General features: G+C 47.6%; 1 protein-coding gene across 13 annotated transcripts in view; it reads right to left on the minus strand.

Annotated features, from left to right (window-relative positions):
• Nucleotides 1–18,833, minus strand: part of MAP7D2 (MAP7 domain containing 2) — a 91,798-nt gene that overhangs the window by 7,949 nt on the left and 65,016 nt on the right. For all 13 annotated transcript variants that reach the window (XM_074323353.1, XM_019755439.2, XM_019755440.2 and 10 more), the window contains 4 exons: nt 9,403–9,671; nt 8,703–8,835; nt 1,393–1,639; nt 540–644 (listed from right to left, as the gene is read on the minus strand). In XM_074323353.1, coding sequence (XP_074179454.1) covers nt 540–644; nt 1,393–1,639; nt 8,703–8,835; nt 9,403–9,671 — 754 coding nt within the window. The remainder of the gene's footprint in view (nt 1–539; nt 645–1,392; nt 1,640–8,702; nt 8,836–9,402; nt 9,672–18,833) is intronic.

Here is an 18,833-nt window from a genome sequence, read left to right on the forward strand (position 1 = left end):
ACTACACACTCCAATTTAAAGAAAGACTACCAAACTGGATTAAAATAACAAGTCCTGACTATATGCTGTTTACAAGACACACACTTATAAAGACACACATAGGTTCAAAGTAAAAGGATGGAAAAAGATTTACTATGCAGATGCTAATCGTTAAAAGGCTGACAAAGGACTGGAAGACAAGTATTACTAGAGATAAAGGATATTTCATAATGATAAAGGTGTCAATTCAACAGGAAAAATTCATAATTTGAAATATGTAGTCACCTAACAACAGTTTCAAAACCTAAAACGAAAGTTGATAGAACTGGAAGGAGAAACAGACAAATTCACAATCACAGATGGAGCTTTTATCACTCCTCTCTCAGTAACTGTTAGAGCAAAATGACAAAACTAATTAAGATATAATTAGCAGCACTATCAATGAACTTGACCTAATTTGACAATTCTAAGATCATTCTACGCAACAAGTGGGGAAAAAAATCGGGATTTACGTCCTGTTCCTGTCTCCCCCTAAGCCCTCCTAATCCGTCGGCCCTTACCTTCTTCCTCTCCAGTCGCTCCTGCTCAATCTGCAGCATGATCTGTTCTCTTTCTAGACGCATCTGTTTAACCGCCTCCTGGGCCTTTGCGTCTGCTGCTTCCTTCTGATAGGAACAGGTAAAGCAAGGCACGGGCTTTACTAAGCTAGGAAGACACTGGCGTAATTCCCCGAGGTTTGCACCTGTGCCTGCACCTCCTCATCGACCCCAAAGTGGGTGCTGCACCGCTACTCAATGTGCATTTACCCAGCCAGCTCTGCAATGCAGCACACATGGCTGGGCCTCACGCACACCCTTGGTCCACCATGCAAATCGCCTGCAGATGTGCTCGATTCAGCAGCACATATACAAATCACCTGCAGACAGTTCCCATACAGCCAGGATCTCTGGCGATGAAGAGTATGTGTGGTTAGGAGTGACCTTCAGCCACGAGAAGCAGGAGTTGGTAAATAAATAACCGTTTCCTCAGCCTTTAGAGGGACAATTCTAAGGCACGCTGCAGAGTCTCTTGGTCCCAACAGGAGAGTTCCAGTTGCACACAGTGACCCATTCATCCACGCGCTTACATGGGCTTTCCTCTCAGTCCCCTACCAGCTTCCTGGGACCTTCTCTCAGGTAAACAACCAGCACCCAAACCTCATCCAGGGTCCAATGTTGAGGGAACCCGAACTGACATACAGCAAACATTACCAACTTCACTTTTATTGCCCAAAGTAACTCATATTTAATAACCAGCCCAGTTAATTTCAGAAAACACTTCAAGTGACTATTATGAGCTATTCAAATTTTCCTAATTTTACCTAGTATTAACTAAGGCCATTAAGGAAAGGCTATATGAAGATTCATACGGTACCTGCTTTTCAATCATGGCTTTTTCCTGCTTTTCTTTTTCTTGTTTTTCCTTTTCTTGCTCTTCTTTCAACAGCAGCTCCTCCTTGGCCTTCCTCTTGGCCTCCTCTTCCTTCTGTCTCTTCTCTTCCTCTTCCTGCTGCTTCTTTTCCTCTTCCTGCCGCTTCCTTTCCTCTTCCTGCTTACGGGCTTCCTCTTCTAAGCGAAATCTTTCCTCCTCTGCCTTTCTTTTCAATTCCTCTCTCTCCAGCCTTTTGAGAACATAACTGTTGTTAGAAGACAATGACACGCTCAAAAGGCAAACTGCCAAAGAACTGTGCTGACACTAGAGCATAATGTGTGACAGAGTCACAGACACGCGCACTTGAATTAGTATCCACTTAAGAAAATGACTCAGCCTTCTCGGAAAGCCACTCCAGTCCATATACTTACATATATACATATATAAACCAGTCAGCAATTTAAGAGCAGTGACTATGGGCTCAAAAAGTTCACTTTGGGTTCTAATTGGTATATGATTTCTGAAGCAGCAAATGGAAGAAAATGCTCAAAAGAAACTTGACATTTAATGCAGAAATTAAAATATCTATTTCCATTTATTTTGGCAATCTTTAAAAGTCTATTTTAGCTTTTATTCTTTGCTATATAAAAACTAAGTGGCATTTAGACATTTTTCATCCACAGATGAATGGTTGGTGATGTGATGATAATGAACTCTAAGCAGTGAGGGGAAATTCTGTAACATCTAAGCGCCTGTTTTTACATTTCTAAGGCTCTTCTTGCTCACACGTTTTATTTTCCTAATCTATAAAACACTTGAGAAATCATACCCATCTTGCAGTGTGTTACTGGCAATGTGACATATGGGCAAGACCAAGATTGCGTTCTGATTGTGCCACTCACTATGTGACCCTTCCTTGGAAAGTCACTCATCATTTCTGATGCCCATTTTAAAAATGGGAATAGCTGTATTATTGGCTCCACGACATCACTGTGAGAATTAAGTAAGTTAATAATGCATGGGAAGCACTTAGGACAATGCCTGGCTCTAGGTAGATTCCCCAATACTAGTCTGTCTTACCACTGCAAATGAGTGCTCTCTCCAACTCCCGATGTCTTTGTAAGTGCATCTATAAATCTGTACGTTTTTCACAAATTCCCTTTATTTGGAAGCGTGTGCCAGTGACTTACTGGGTGCTTTATATTGTTATAAGAGGATCAAAATTTAAAAAGAACATCCTTCCATCCTAATGGTTGGCTTCAGGAATCATGGAGACAATTAGCTTATGTGTCACCAAAGAGGTATTTTAAAAGGTAAAGAAATACTTAAAGACATCAGTCTAAGACTAACAGTACGTGACAACATACTCTGTATCAGCAGGGGCTGCAGTGCCCCAAAATGGCTGGAAAAACTGTCATTATTAGCAGATATTCTGGAGGTCTGTAGAGAAGAGCATCATGGAGCCTTATCAGAAAGCAACCGCACTCCTTCGCTTCCGCAATGACAGACTAAGTCTGCTCAGCGCGGTTACCACCCAGGGCCATGTGGAGTGCAGGATTTCTCCAGAGGTTAATCAGAGCACTGTTTCAGTTCTCATCTGTTTTAAGGAGCCAGTTGTGACTGTCCCAGAGAAGTTAATATAAAAAGGATACGTTGCGTGTGAGTTAATGCCCAAACTGCTTCACCGTTATCTTCATCTTCAGGATGTGAAAAGCCACTGTTTCTTCTGTTTTACCATGAGGACTTCGGAGGTGCCCAATGCACACGCGCAGTTAAGTAACACATCCTCTTGCCCCTAAGTCTCCATAATCACCTACAACAGAACCTCCCCCAGGCCCGTGAACCTGCCTGTCCCTCCTGTTACAGACAAAACTGCCCCCATTAACCACACTCTGCTTCCCCCAGAGCAGGTCAAAACTGGCTTCGCCTATGTGTAACTGAGTCCCTCAATATCCTCTCCAAGGATGAACATTCTCTGTTCCTTCTTAACGAGTGAGAGAGAACTTGGACTCCGCCATTTCCCTACAGCCCTGCTGCTACCAGCTGCCCACACCCCATCGCATTGTCATCATTACCCTCCCCAGACCTGTGTGCAGTTGTGTCACCCTCTCTGTCCTTGTTCTTATCAGTCACCCCAAACCCATCCTCCTTCCTCACCAGGTAGAAAATACTAGAAAACTGTGCACCATGGTCCTCACTCAGCGGATCCATCTGTCCCCCAGTCACCAGCCATTGGTGAGACTCTTCATTTAACAACCCCGGACCTCCAGGCCCTGCCTCCCCTTGCGCCCCGCCCAGCTTTCACACTTGTACCATATCCCTGACACATGCTCAGCCTTCAATCATTCAACCTGTGGACAAGTATGTGGGTCTCCTTTTCCTTGTGTGCCTAAACGTTTTCATTTCAAAAAGCTTAACCTTTAATTAACATCCTAAACTTGACCTTCTTTGATCTGCGCTCAGGCCGTCCTTCACCGCCTTCTCCCTGACCCACTCCCGGTGGCCCTGTGCAGTAACTTGTGTCTGCTCCCTCTTCTCTCAGTGGCCCAGGCCTCTGATCCCCTCCTGAGCATTTCTGGGATGGCATGGAGGCCACGCGGCTGCCCATCTCCAGGCTTGGGTGGCCCCCAAGACCACTTGTGCCCCTCCTGGGCTGGTAACACTAGAGTATGGTCCAAACAAGGCTGACTGCTCATCTGTCCCTGGGCCTCTGCTGCCACTCTAGCCTCTTATCCCACCCCCACCCCGATCCCTGCGGAAACCTCCACCCTTCTCAGTGTTCAATATCCTCCTTAGTTGATGGCATCACCAACTACTTTACAGAGAAGCCTGGGGCCACCTGATCTGGGCTTCCTCCACTTCTCCCCTCTATGGCAGTGCTGCTCAGAAATTTCCCTGCGTCCTCGCCTTAGGCAAAGGATTGTAAATGCCACCGCCTGTGTTACTAATTCCACTCTCCCGCACCGTGTTCGACCACAATCCCATCTCTTTCTTCCATCATTTCACCCTTCTACAAGTTTCTTTCCATAGCCTGCAGAAATACTCGGGTCTCAGGCGTCTGAAACAACTCTCCCCTGCCTTCCACTCCCAGCGTGTGTGTGTCCGGCTCACGTTCAGGGCCTCCACGCTCTCGCCTCTTCTAAGCTGGCTTATGTCTCCACCAGCTCCACAATGTTCTTCCAAAACCTCGGCTCATCAACTAAGCAGCAAGACCAATAGCCTTTCTTCAGTCTTGACATGTCTTGCCGATTTTGACAGCATTAAACGTCCCTCCTGGGAGGACCTCTCTCAGCCCTGTGCCCATGAGGCTGTGTCACCCTGGCTTTTCCTTCCAGCCTTGGCTACCATCATGCCCACCACAGCACATTGGAGAGGCCCCGCCTGCCCCAGCTCTCACCCCAATAGCCTGCCACCCGGAGGACCTCTGCCTGCAGTGCCAGGCCGGGGGCTAAGTCCTGTGTGGGCACCGAGCTTCAGCCTGGCTACGTGACCTTGCTTGCGGGGGCTACCTAACTTGAATGGCTGTCTATGTGGGTCCCTAGCAGCTATTTCAGCTTCTTACCGTAACTTAACAGGCCCCATGTGGTAATCACAGTAAGAGCTCTAGCCTGCTAGTTTCTGCCAGTGCCTTCCCCAGGGTGCACCTGGGCTCTAGGCTTCCTTGTCTCGATTCCAAGACTCCTGCTCTGTGTGCTTCCAAGACAGCCCTGATATCACTGCTAGTGGGGACCTGACCAGCTTTAGATCTTCTGCCTAGGCCCAGCTGTCTGGACTCTTGCTCGGAATGGTCTCATCCCTCATGGTGTTTTCCTCACCAGTTTGTGACAATAACCAGCTTTCCGCGGTTTGGCTCGAGTATCTTTATTTTTCTCCATATTCTCTCATCTGGCAACCACATTTCTGTGGCTTTGACTACTGACTCTAAGCATAAAACAGATGTGAGAATGGTCTTATTCCAAGGGGCATCTGCTGTGTTCCACCCCCAGGTTGTCTAGTACTTTCTCACCTCCCATGTGGTACTATGCAAGGCTACATATTCTGGCAAGAGAGAGGAAAACTGGTTTTGGGTCAAGTGTACTGCTCTCATTTTCACCTAGACCCCAGGCGTCAACCCCATTTCCAAACCCGGGGACACTTTGCAGGCCCCTTAAACTCAATTTACCTAAAAGCAAATGGATAGCTTTATACTCTAAAACGAATCCCTTCTGTCCTTCCTTTACTGTTTATTGGGTATACCCTTCTCCTAAGTCCTTAGAATCAAACATTAGCATCAACTTGGAATTGGCCCCTTTCTGTTGGGTTGTGCAAGGCCATAGACCAGAGCGGGACCACCTGATGGGAGCTCACCCTCCCCTTCCAGGTCTATGTTCGCCACATTGCGTTAGCCCACACCTTCTCTTAGCCTATGACTGTCTTAGCAATGACGTCTTAGTTGGGCCTCTTCCTCCCTCTCTGCCTTCCTCGTACATTTACTGAGTGCCAGTACCTGCGATCCAAAGTCAGTATGTCAGCCTTTTAAGGTGCTTATTAGGCAGAAGTGGGCCTGTGAGCAGACAAGGCTGTGTTAGTCAGCTGAAGAGCTGGGCTCAGAAAGGGGAAAGAGTGGGAGACGTGAGTTCTCTCCTTGGTGCAGGGAGAAAGGCTGAAGACAGGGATCTAAGCTTGACCTGAGTCTGGAGAAAATAATGTATGTTTGGTGAGGAGCATGAATGTACGTGGGAAAGAGTAAAAGTGGAGGTGTGGAACTGCATGATGCGGGCAGGTCGGGGAGCCCTGCATGCCGGTGCCAGGGTGCTGGAGGTGGAAGGGAGGCTGGTGGCCAGGTCATGGCTGGCTCTGAAGGCCTGTTGGTAGGTTGGGATGGGTCCTATAGGCAGGGGAGTCGCTCGCTAGCTTGTTCAAGAATGTGAAAGTGACAATGACACTTATGTGTGAGTAGTCACTGGGGACACAGTGTGGACAGTGAACAAGCTCTGGGAGACCTAGTGCAGGGACTTCAGCTGGGGTGCCACAGACACAGTCCAGGTGACAGACAACAGGGGCCGGAGCTCAGAGGAAAGGAAGGGCTGGAGGGGAAGGGAGAGGAGAGAGATGCTGAAGAGGCAACCCAGACGGGCCCGACAACTGATGGGATACCGAGGAGGAGTGACAGGGAGGAGTTGAGAGCTGGCTCTGACACTTCTGATTTGGGTGCTTGGAGAGATGGGAGCGCAGAACCTGTGAAAGGAATAGGAAGTTTGGGAGAAAGATAGCAAGGCCTGCTTTGGAAATGCTCGGTGTGAAGTGCATATGCGACATAGTCCAATGGAAACACACGGCAGTTAGAAATACAGCCTCTAAGTTCTAGACCAGTGCTATCCAACAGAACTTTCGACCATGAGGGAAATGCTCTAGAGATTTGTGCTGCCCATTTTGGTAGCTACTAGCCATGTAGCTGTTGTGCACTTGAAATGTGGCTAGTACAGCCGAGGAACTGAAGTCTACTTAACTTTAGTGAATTTACAGCTCTGCAGCCACATGCGACTAGAGGCCATGGTACTGGACAGCGAGAGACCGGGCCATAGGCGCAGACTCAGGAGTCACCAATACGCGTGTAATTTAGTGCCTCCCTTGTACCAACCACAAAGTATTGAAGGTTTACAAAGTAAGAGGAAATGAGCTTCAGCAACAGAAGCAAAGGGGAAATGAGGGTAGAAAGGGAGATGGGAGCCGAGTTGGTTTAGTTCACCAAGTGCTCAATATAAAAGCAGGGTGTGCGATGTGACCCCACATCCTTTGAAACCGGCAGCACAACGAGGGCACTGGCAGAGCAGGAGGGAGCACCACTGTTCTGGAGGGCTTGTCAGGTGAAGATGGCCAAGCACTGAGGGCTGGGAGCCCAGGCAACATGTGAGGGGAAGTGGGGTGGACAGAGGAGGCCAAGAAGGGGAGGTCAAAGAAGAAGGGCGAGCTCGACAAGGTGCAAGTCAACAAAAACGTGGGTAAGCGCCCACAGTTAGGAGGAACGGTGAGTGTGAGGTACGAAGACCGAATGTGGCTGAGGAAACAGGGCGCGTAATCAAGTCTTTCAGGAGCTGGGCAGTGAAGAAAAGGCGAGAGAGGGTGGTCGCTGGGAGCTAAAGGACTTCACCTTCCTCAGCACACAGCTACAATCATGTTACTCCCCTGCTCAGGGCCTGCGATTACCAAGGTGTCATCTGAGGTCCTGCCACTCATTTTCATCTCCCGAGACCTCCCTTCACACATCCTGTGGCCCACCCACACCAGCCCAGGCACAACACTCAACAAGATCTGCCGCTGTTGACCAATAGGCTGGAGGTATGAAAATGAACAGAGAAGTCCGGAATTTGAAGAAGGCACCACCCAGACCTACCACCCTTGCCCTTTTAAGAAACAAATCAGCCAACTTGTAATCAGAGACCACAAAGGACTTGCCAAGGTCACTTCAGGATCAAGAATACGCTATTTTTTATTACTCTCAATTCAGTGCCGGGCTTCTGTCATGTCAGTTCTCTACATAGTATTGGACTGCACTCTGTGATGATCCTAAAAGCTTCCTTTATCAGTTTAGAGATAAAATCTACCTTGTCCCTCAACACGCATTCCTCTCTGAATTCAAAGATCAGAAAAGGCAGGCTGTCTGTATTTGACCAAGTGCCTGATATAAACAAAGCTGTGGTTCTCAGACTTGGGCAAGCTGCTGAGGCAGGACAGGGCCTGGGCTGGGTGTTTTCACTGTATTCCCGAGATGATTCGGACACCTTCCAAAGTTTAGGGACCAGTGTCACGACGTTTTCGGTCACGGTCCAGGATGGGAGCCCCTGTACCTCCCATCTCGCAGACTATGAGGTCGGCTTCCACCCCATCCAGGGGCCTCTGCTCAACGCTCCTCTCCCTCACTTGGGGGTGTGAATTAGGATAATTTGGGGGGGGCAGGGAAACATGATTAGAGAAGCAGAATCAAAACCTCTATATCCCGTCTTTTCAGGGAGAATCTCATTCTATAAAGAAAGCTCAAACTCCTTTGATGGCTCTACGAGGCCTGGCTAGTCCTAGACTCCAAGAGGGGAACGGGATGCCTCTGGTGACATTTAGATCCAGGAGCTATGAGCCTCCAGGTCCTGTGAAAAGAGCAAAATTCCACTGCTCTTAATGACATCTAATAGAAGATGCAGTCTTCTGAACACCAGCCGTGCAGACCTACATTTCTGCCGAGGTTTCATCAATTCCAAAGCTCTGGTAAGAAAGGCGAATTGCTCTTTCACCACAGCCTTTTCTGTGAGATCGCGGCAAAACTCTGAGCACCCCCATACCTGTCTTGTTCTTCCTTCTCCAGCCGTTCCTGCTCCTCCTGTTCCTTCTGCAGCCGGGCCTGTCTTCTCTTTTCGGCCAGGATCTTCGCAGCCTCTCCTGCATCGGTGGTGCCTGCTGTGGGCTTCCCTGAGGCTGCATCAGAGGAAAAGATCAAGGCAAATGAAACACTGATTGCACTCACATGGCAGCTGCCATTTGGAAATGAAACGCCCAACCCAGTGGGGGACAGGAAATGCTGCAGGACTAGCACAATTAGGCCCAGAGCAGAGATGGTGCAATGGGGGGGGAAGGGGCCTGTGACCTGGATGCATTTCACAGAGGAAGGTAGTGAAAAGGCCAGGAGGAGAGATAGGGCCACTGGCAAGTCCCACAGCAGCCACCACCGCTGCGTCCATCTGGGTGAACTCACTGCATGCATCACAGCAGTTTACAGGACTAAAGGAAGAGCCTCTGTGGGAAGTGACGCTGCTGGCCAGATGCAGCTCCGCATCCCGACATCTCCTCCACCAGGACCCTCAGGAGACCAAGGGAAAGGATTCAGGCAATGCGCAAGCCTGAGAAAGCACGAGTGCATGCAGCTATCTTAGGAAAAACTCCTCTCTACCCCAAACATGCGGTTCCCACCCACATGAATTGGGTCAGAGGGCGAACTGGCCCAGGAAAGTCGAGGCCGGGGTAGCGTCAGCAAGGAGGGCCTACCTCCACTGCTCTCGGCCTTCCCTCCAGCGGCCGCTTGCTTCTCGGTGATGTGCTTGTCCACCACATGCTTCTCTGGGGCATCCTCCCCGTGTGGGCTGGCCACCCGCTGAGTCAGGGCCCCTTCCCTTTCCTTGTTGCTCTTCTCTTTCTCCGCTTTCTTCTTGGGCGTTTCCTGGCTGGGCAAGGCAGGTAAGCGGTACTTCATGGGAGACCCTGGGGATGGCGGCTTTGCATTCTTTGGAGACTGTGGATATGCTTTGGAAGTAGCCCTGGAAACCAAAAACAGGCCAGGAGGTAATCACTGGGCCTGACTACAGCACTGTCTGTCCTAAGACACCTGGTTCCACAAATTTGAACAATTTCATCCATCAAGGCTTAGCACACACTCAAAATTCTCTGAAGTACTATCACCCTAACAAGAACATACGGTAGCTATAAGATGGCCTGGTGGAAGGGACAATATTTTAGGGAGCCCAGCTGGTGACGCCATGTCCTAATTTCACTTAAGTTTGATGACAACATAAGGATGGAATGTTAAGCATTTTCCCCACCTTCTCTTTTTAGATGAACACCAGAGCTGGAGCTGACTTTAGCATATGGCAATGGACAAGCTGGCTCCTTTTCTCCATTGTAGCAAAATACATGTAACACAAAATTTACCATCTTGACCATCTGTAAGTGTACAGTTCAATGACACTAAGTGCATTCACATTGCGGTACAACCATCATCACCATCTAGCCACAGAACTCGGACCCCTTAAACACTAACTCCCTGTTCCTCCCTCCCCAGCCTCTGGCAACCTCCCTTCTATTTTCTGTCTCTAGGAACCTGGCTGTTTCAGGTACCTCCTAGAAATGGAATCATACAGGATTTGTCCTTTTGAGTCTGGCTTACTTCTCTGAGCACATTGCTTTCTTTCAAAAAACAAAAATTCACCTTTCCTGAGACATAACTGACATCTGGCCCCTTTCTAAATGCTGAGGAACAAAGTCAGGCAAGAGAGCGGGACAGGGGGTGTCCTTTTGGAGGGTATTCAGATTTAAAAGAATCTCTCTTCCTACTAGGAAGATGCAAAAGGTGAGGACAAGCCCATTTCTAGGCAGGGAAACACCACTTTGTTGAATGTCTTATGTCTGTCAGAAGAAGGTCCGTTATAGGTACGCTGGCCGAGGCCTGGCTGCTGGTGAGCGCCAGATGTGGATGATGTAGGTAACAGCCTAGCTTTAGATGCCGAGGTTACCCAGAACTTTGCACGGGGATGTGGCATTTGTACAGAGTTCCTTTAGGAAGAATATAAAGTAATCTGCATGTAAATTACAAATGTCACTCTCAATCCTGTAGCTGGTTGAACCATATGAAATTGCTAATATTCAACTGCTTTTGATCTATAAAAACAGCAACAGAAACGGCAACTCAACCTAATATTAAAGGCCAATTTCTCACCAGAGGCTTTAAGAGTTACCTAATTGGGGATCCTGGTAATAAGGAAAAAATATGACCAGATCAATATTAAAATTGGTCTTGAGCTGGAAAATGATGCTCAGGTGGTACGTGGATTGAGTAAAATGTAGGCCAGTTTTCCAGTGATGCTCTCACACTAAAAGGCCAACTCCAGGCACCCACCTATCACCTCTCAGTCAACGCCAGGCTGAGGGCCACATAGTGATATGACTACTCGACCCAATGAATACAACTGGAACATGATTTGAAGTTTTGAAATTCAGTTTTTCAGCACCAACCATTTTACTGATATGGAATCAGTCCAGATCCCATTTCCATGGTGGGCCGTACGTCCCTCACCAGCAGTCTGCTCCCCAGCTGGACAGCTCTGACCCCAGAAAGAACAGCTTCATACTGGCCACACTGGCTTCACTGTGCCATCATCCTGTTAGGCCTGGAGCCACACAGAGCCCCTGTGACACCTTGTCCACGTGGACAGTGCCTCCTTCCTGCAGACTGTTCTCCCTCCACGCTTGGGCTCAGCTGACTCAGCCCCACCATTCCTAAGGGACCTCTCAGCAACCAGGCGTCTCTTTCCAGATGAACTATTATCACCTGGTTTCCTAATTTCATTCCTAGACTCTTAACCACATAAAAGTCATGCACAGACTCCTCTTGCCCCCTCCATATGCATATGCACCAGGGTTTCCCAACCCTGCCGTTCCTGACATTTGTGCCGGGTCACTCTTTGTGGTGGGCTGTCCTGTACATGTAAGATCTGTAGCAGCAGCCCTGGCCTCGATCCATGAGATGCCAATAGCAATCTCCACCCCCCACCCCAGGTTGTGACAACCAAAAATGTCTCCAAACATTGTCAAATACCCTTCGGGGGCAAGATCACCCCCAGCTGAGAACCACTAAGGTGAGAACTCCCACATACCTTCTACCTATATAAAGCAGATAGAAGTGGAGCTGCCGTAGTCAGAGAGGCTGTCTCCTAATCCCCACAGTGACCCCGAGGCATGCCAGTGAGCTTCCTGAGAGGTAGTAACTAGTGCCTTATGAGTGCTCAGTTGCACCTGGATCCCTCCCCAAATGACCTGGAGCTCCGACTTCCATTAACACCCTCCATAATGGTGCCCATGCTTCCTGAGTGCTGTCTACACACCAGCCACTGTGCTACGTGTATATCCGCGTCTATACATATCTGTGTATGTATGTGTGCATACGTGTGTCTTTTAGCTGTCAAAACCTGGTAGGACACGGGTACTATTATCGGGTGAGGAAACAGGGCTGAGAAAGGTTAAGGAGGCCATGGAGCTATGGTCTGAGCCCACATGTCTCTGACTCCATTTCTTACAATTCTGCCCTATTCCCTGTGTTGCCATGGTGGCTAAGCCTGAGTGTGGGGTCACTAAGACCCCCAGGCGCTCATTTTAAACTGGCACAGAGTAAGCACTCAATAGCTGTTAGGTATCAGTGTTGATTAAATATATGATAAAATTAAAAATCTGAATTCTCCTCACAGACAAGAATAAACGAAAACCAGGAGGAAGAACTGTGACCCTCTCACGATGACAGTGCTCCATTGAGCACTGTCTTCCAATCAGCTGCCACATCCCGTGTTTAGGTTCAAATCACCTGTACAAATCTTTTGCTTGGCAGGGCCCTCCTTTCACACTGTCATCCAGGGCCTCAAGGGACTCAGTCTAATGCCTTGTGAAGATCAAAACAAGTCACCCACTTCCTGGAATATCATGTGCATGCTAGGTGCGCTTCGCTCCAACCACAGGGGCAGGGAATGGCAAAAAATTACCCAGGATTTGGGATCTGGAGGGAGAGGCAATAGGAAGGTGCTATTTTATGGTAGATGATGCAGACGGAAATAGATTCTCCTCTGTAAGCGTTCCTACCTTGACTCGTTAAATAGGAATTTCTGGTACTAGGAAGAATGGCCAAAAGCCATCTACTCTTCTTCCTTGCCCTCATCTTCCTCCCCAAGGAGCGAGGCATGATCTCTTTGATCGGTGGGGCTGTGCCAAGGTGCTGGAAGCCTTCGAGCGCTCTGTGGACCTGCCTACAGTAAGCCCGCACTCGGAGCTTCTGTCAGCAGTGGCAGACGAAGCGGGCTCCAGCCCGGGGGGCTGGCAGTGTGCTGCTGCCTCTACCCACCAATGGGCAGATGGAGAAGGAGCGCTTCTACAGACACAACTCCGAGTGGGCAGAAGACCCGACCTGGCCGCAGTTGGAATGGCTCACTATCAGAAGGGAATGGAGCGCGAAGTGACCCTCAGTCAGCGGGCCTGGATACCGTGGGTGGTCATGTGAAGCAGAATCACAATCCCAGGGAGGAAAGGCCAGACTGGCCTGCGTGGGAGAAGGTCTGACAGCGTCAGGTTGCCCATGCCCCCAGCAGCCTGGCTCCAACTTGCTTTAACAGAACGCTCTCACATAGATTCTGTTCATACCATAGACTGTGAGGTTCTATTCTAAATAAAACTGGGCCAATTATCCATGAGCACACATCTAAAAATAATTTCTACCTGAGAAGTAATGGTTGATTGTTTGGGATAAAACTCAATATACTAAGAAGTCTGTTTACAATCTCCTACCGCAGCCCTTGCCCAATAAACAGAAATTAGAGTCACGCGCACGAGCGTGCCCACACGCGCGCGCACCCTCCCACAGATGACTTTCAAATTAGAGAAGTACAGGCAACTCACAGATTTTTTTTTTAACAGTGAGTGACCAAAATATAGATGACAATCTTAGAAGTTCTCTATTTTATCTCTGAATCTTTAGAGTTTCCTGTTCATCCTGTCTTCCCACTTCCCTACATGAATTTAGCACTGCGCCAGGCACCTGCCAGAGCTGCTAAGCGCAGGTATCTTGAACCAGGTAATGTGGGAGCCCCAAGGCTCTCTGGCCAGCCCTGCTCACGCTACTGCAGGCCAAACAAGGTTTGGCAAAGTCATTCTCCGTCCAGTTTCCCAGAAATAGGTATGTTGGCTGCTGAAAGAAATTAAACACAATTAATCAGGGGAACCCCCCTGTGTTTTCATACAATTTTATTTTTAAGTACTTTCTTGTCTATTTAATAAGGGTCTATTTGATGGCCACAATAACCCAATGAGGTCAGTGGGAAACTACTATTAACCATATGTTAGGTAAAAAAAACAGTCTGAAGGGTTAAATGACCTTTCCCAAGAGATGCCAACAGAGCAGAGAGCCAGGGCTGTCACCCGAGTCACTGACTGTTCATCTTGCTTTGTTTACAGCTCTTCCACTTTAAAGTTCAATACCTCCAGTGATTGACAATCTCACAAAAAGGATTCACAGGTTCTGTTGGGGTGGGAGAGACAGGCCTTCCTGGTGCACAAGGCAGGATTATATAACCTTTTGCGGTTCCAGGACTGGAGGAAATATGAACAAACACCTCTGTAAGTGGAGCAGCAAGAATAACTGTCGGGAGAGTGTTGTCACGCTTCTGAACACGAGCTTACTGCAAAGCAGAACCCCAAAGGGCTTTTTCCCTCCACATCTTGGAATCTAGTTCTATTTTCTCCAAAACCACCTGACGCCAGGCATGGTGAACACAGCCCACCCACAGGACAGCAGGGGTCTGTGGCCTTATCAGCACAGCTCAGCCAACATTCTGAAAAGTCTCTGTTTATGGTCACAGTTTATTCCTTCCCAGAGAGGAAAAGAACAATTGATAACAACAGAGAAACCTGTGTCTATCACCTTAACCAAGAGATCTAAGTTGCCATCACCAGTAATGGAACAACCCGACACCCTGGTGCGATGCACAGAGAAGGAGGCAACATCCCTTCAGCGGGATTCCAGCCCCAAACGCACATCTTGACTCTAATGAGGAAACAACAGACCGACTCAAAGTGAAAACAGTCCTCCAAATAATTGGCCTGTGCTCGTTTAAAATGTCAAGGTCATGAAGAAGAAAGGCTGCAGAACTCTTCCAAGTTAAAGGAGACTAAAGGGACAAGACAACACAATGCAGTGTGTGAGCCTGGGTTGGATCCTGGACCAGGAAAAAAAATGCTATAAAGGATCTCATTGGGACAACTGGCAAAAGTGGCATATAGACTGTAAATTAAGTAACAACATTATGTCAAAGTTAAATTTTCTGATTTTCACCATTGTACTGTGGTTATACAAAACAGTGTCTTCATTCTTACTGGTAAAGGGTCATGACGTCTGTTACTCCCAGATGGTTCTGGGAAAAATCTGTGTGTGTGTGTGTGTTTGTGTGTGTGTGTTGTGTCTCTGGAGAGTGAGAATGAGAGTAGGGAGATAGGAATGATGAGACAAATGTGGCTAAATGTTAACAGGATGAAAGGTATACAAGAGTTCTTTGTTCTAGTCTTGTAATTCTTCTGTAGGGTTGAAATGATTTCACAATGAAAAGGCTTTTAAAAACTGGTCTAAACTCAAATTACCCTCTGGTAAGACTGAAAAATATGGAACTATGGACTGGGTGAGTATGTAAGTATCACTGTCAGGAAGGGGTACGACTTAACACTTTCAATTATCCTCTTCAAGGAAATTTTCAGGTAAGAATGTAAAAGCCTATTTGGGAATGGTGGTGGCAAAAACAAGTTAAATTGCCAGTGCAGGGAGCAGTGATCCACTGAAGATGCTCATCTGTGGGCAGGGATAACCACGTCACACATCTACCAGAGGGGCCTATGGGAAGGGCACCCAGGAATGATTGATCAGTGCCCTCAACCACCACAGGAATAGGCTGGCTCCAGGAGCCTGTGCATCTGGGTGCAAAGTCCTTATTTGGGGCCCTCCAGAAAACCTGGTCTTAATTTTTTTCCTCATAGGGACAAATAAAATCTGTTTTGTTTCCACTGCATGATAAAGTGAAATGAACCTAGGCCAGGTTCCGGATACAACATCGATCTAAGGTATAAGCTAACTATGAAAGTGATGCTCTTTGGCAGATTGTACTTTCCAAAGTCGGCCACAATACCTCCTCGCATCCCACATGATCTGTTGAGTTTATTTCTCTATCCCACTGAATCTGGGTTGGCCTGACTGCTCCTACCAATAAAATACAGCAGAGAAGGAATAATGCACCAATTCAGGGCATAGTCCGTAACTGGCCTGGCAGCTTCCACTTCCAGTATTGGGAGATACCCACTCTTGGGAACACTCCTTCTTGGAACCCAGCTGCCATGCTGTGAGGTGTCTAAGTCATGGAGAGGCTACATGTGGGCATTCTATTCCGGCTGACAGCCCCAGCTGAGCTGCAGCCAACTGCCAGCATCAAGTGCCAGGTAGGTGAAGGGGCCATCTTGGACCTCAAGCTCAGTTGAGCCCTAATCTAACCGCAGCCTCAGCTAACACTGCACTGGAATTACATGGAAGACCCCAGGTGAAAACCACCTGGTGAGCCCAAGTCAACCCACAGAGCAACCACCCAAAAAACCCAAAGAGAGACCCTCCTTGTAAGCCCAAGTCACAGAGCTGTAAGAGTTAATAACATACTGTTGCTTCATGCCACTAAATTTGAGGAGGGGGGGGGAGTTGTTACAGCACCAATAGACAACTGAAACATTCTGCATCATCATGACCAAACTGACTTGGAATATATTTCTAAGAACCTGAGACCATTAGACAGTATTTCACACTGAAGAAGTGGGAGTAGAGGCAGCACTGACACTGAGAGGCTGGCTCAGTCCACTCGGCCACACTTGATTTCCTCCCTCTAGGTTACAAGACGAAAGCTATGCTCCCTCCTCCACAATCTTTGAGAGTGTTGCTGAGGCTAGTTTTCTAAAACCCATACAAGTACCCAACAATGCGAACAATGAAAATAAACTTGACCGCTTAAAAGAGCAATGCCATTAATATGCACCGCCACCCAACAGTGGCTTAGTTTATCCAAGATCCGGGAGGAGAACAATGCACTGTCAGAGCCATTCATCACATAACCCGTCTGGGTTTCTGGATGAGAGTTCAAAGGGACTAACCAAGCCCAAAGCCATGTCACATCCAGCGTGCTTTAAAGATCACACACTTGGTCTGCACAGAGGGAAGGTTGAAAATGCCACTTTGGTTAGGGTTTATTTTGTTTGTGACACCATTTATAACAGCAAGTGTTTCTTTTTTTGTTGTCTTCCTTCAATATTGAGTATACAAAAGAGTACTTATAAAATATGAAAGCTATAAAGAACGATATAACAAATGCTGATGTTCCCACCAACTAGTTCCAAAGAAAGACATTATAATCATGCCGGAAACTCCTGTGTGACCCTCCATGACTGCCTCCACCCTCCTTACTCAGAGGCCATCATCACTTTGCATTTCATATTTGCCATTTTCTTACTTTTTCTAAAGACCATTTTAGCACATTTATATTCTTAAAAAAAAAACCGCTTTACTTTTGCACATCTGAGAACTCAATATACGTAAATGGCATTCTTCTACAACTTCCTTTTTCTGCTCAACACTGTGTTCCTGAGATCCACCCACTGGTTGTGGGCGGCTGCAATCCATTCTTTTTCACTGCTGTATCATTGGATTGGATTTTCAGAATTTACTTACGATCTACTTGACTTCCTACATTTCTGAAACTTAGTCTATACCCAGTGTGGTTCAGCTATCAATTTTCACCCAGGGAGAAACTATCTTTCCTTCTAAACTTCTTAAAATCAAAAAACGTTTGCTTCTCCTTAGACCTCTCAACATGTAATTGTGACTTAGAGGCACCCGAGCAACTTCTATCCCCAGGGCTCCTCTTAAGGAGATGATTCTGGTAGTCTGGACAGTACCCAAGAAGTCCAGCCACGTTCGAGTTTACTATTTTTCCTGCTTGCACTGGAGATGACATGTATAGGGCTCTGAAAATCTAGGTCATTCCAATCATTTCTCTTGGCTGATGTGCCAGGAATACCCTGTAGCACAGTACAGAAGCCAGCATCCCTCATCCTTTAAAAATTCCCGAAGTGAAATATGCAGCCCAGAAAAGCGAATGTTTAAGGGACTGATCAGTGGGAGAATAAGCCTATGAATGGCCCCTAAAGGAAGAGGAGGCCAAGGGCCAGAATCCTTGGGCAGGACTGGTCCTAGCACCGCCCACACCAGCCAGTCTAGTCCGCCCCCACCCTCCAGGCTCTGCTCCCTTTTGGCTTTCATCCCAAGGACACTTATTGAGCGCCTACTGTGCAACAGTAAATCAAGTCAGTCCCCACCCTCGCGGCAGGAGGTGACACAGTACAGTGAGGCACAGAACAATGTGGTCTGCTGTCTCACTTCATGCAGGGCTTTACTCAAATGTCACCTCCTCAGAGAAGCCATCCTGACTACCTTATCTAGCTACTCCCCTCCATCACTCTCTGTCATCCGACCTGGTTGTATTTTTTAACTTCTCACCACCTGATGTTTTATTTGCTGTGCACTGTCAGGTAGGCTCTATGACAGCTGAGAACACCGCACACAGAGCAGGCGCTCTGGAGGTACTTAATGAATGGACGAATGACAGAGGTCTGCACATGACGCTCTGTGAGCACAGAGAAGGCGATGACTTCAGCTTTGGCTGGTTCTGGAGAGGATGATGGCTGAGCTGCGTCCTGAGAGATGAGCAGTTCAAGGTGGACAGCTCCCTCTCTGGTCTAGGCCTGGATTGGCCTCTGCGCCCACATCTCCCTCCTACCTCTCTTGGGGCCTGTTCAAGAGGAGACTATTCTCATCTAGAAATTCTCTGAAGTGTCTGGCACAGTGACTTGAATTCATTCATTCCACCAGTATACTATATGAAGTACCTATTAGGTACTCGTTACTGTTGCAGAGAGGGGAAAAAATTTAAGTTTCTCTACACTGAACTGTATAAAGCAAGCCTGAGATTTTGTTCACGTCTCTTTGGTCAGAGAGAGCTTTTCTATAAAATTCAGATGATGTATCCTTTAAAACATAAAATAGCTCCATAAAGATGATGTGGCATATACATATAATAGAATATCAT

This window comes from Rhinolophus sinicus, chromosome X, assembly GCF_036562045.2.
Source record: "Rhinolophus sinicus isolate RSC01 chromosome X, ASM3656204v1, whole genome shotgun sequence".
Classification (NCBI taxonomy): Eukaryota; Metazoa; Chordata; class Mammalia; order Chiroptera; family Rhinolophidae; genus Rhinolophus; species Rhinolophus sinicus.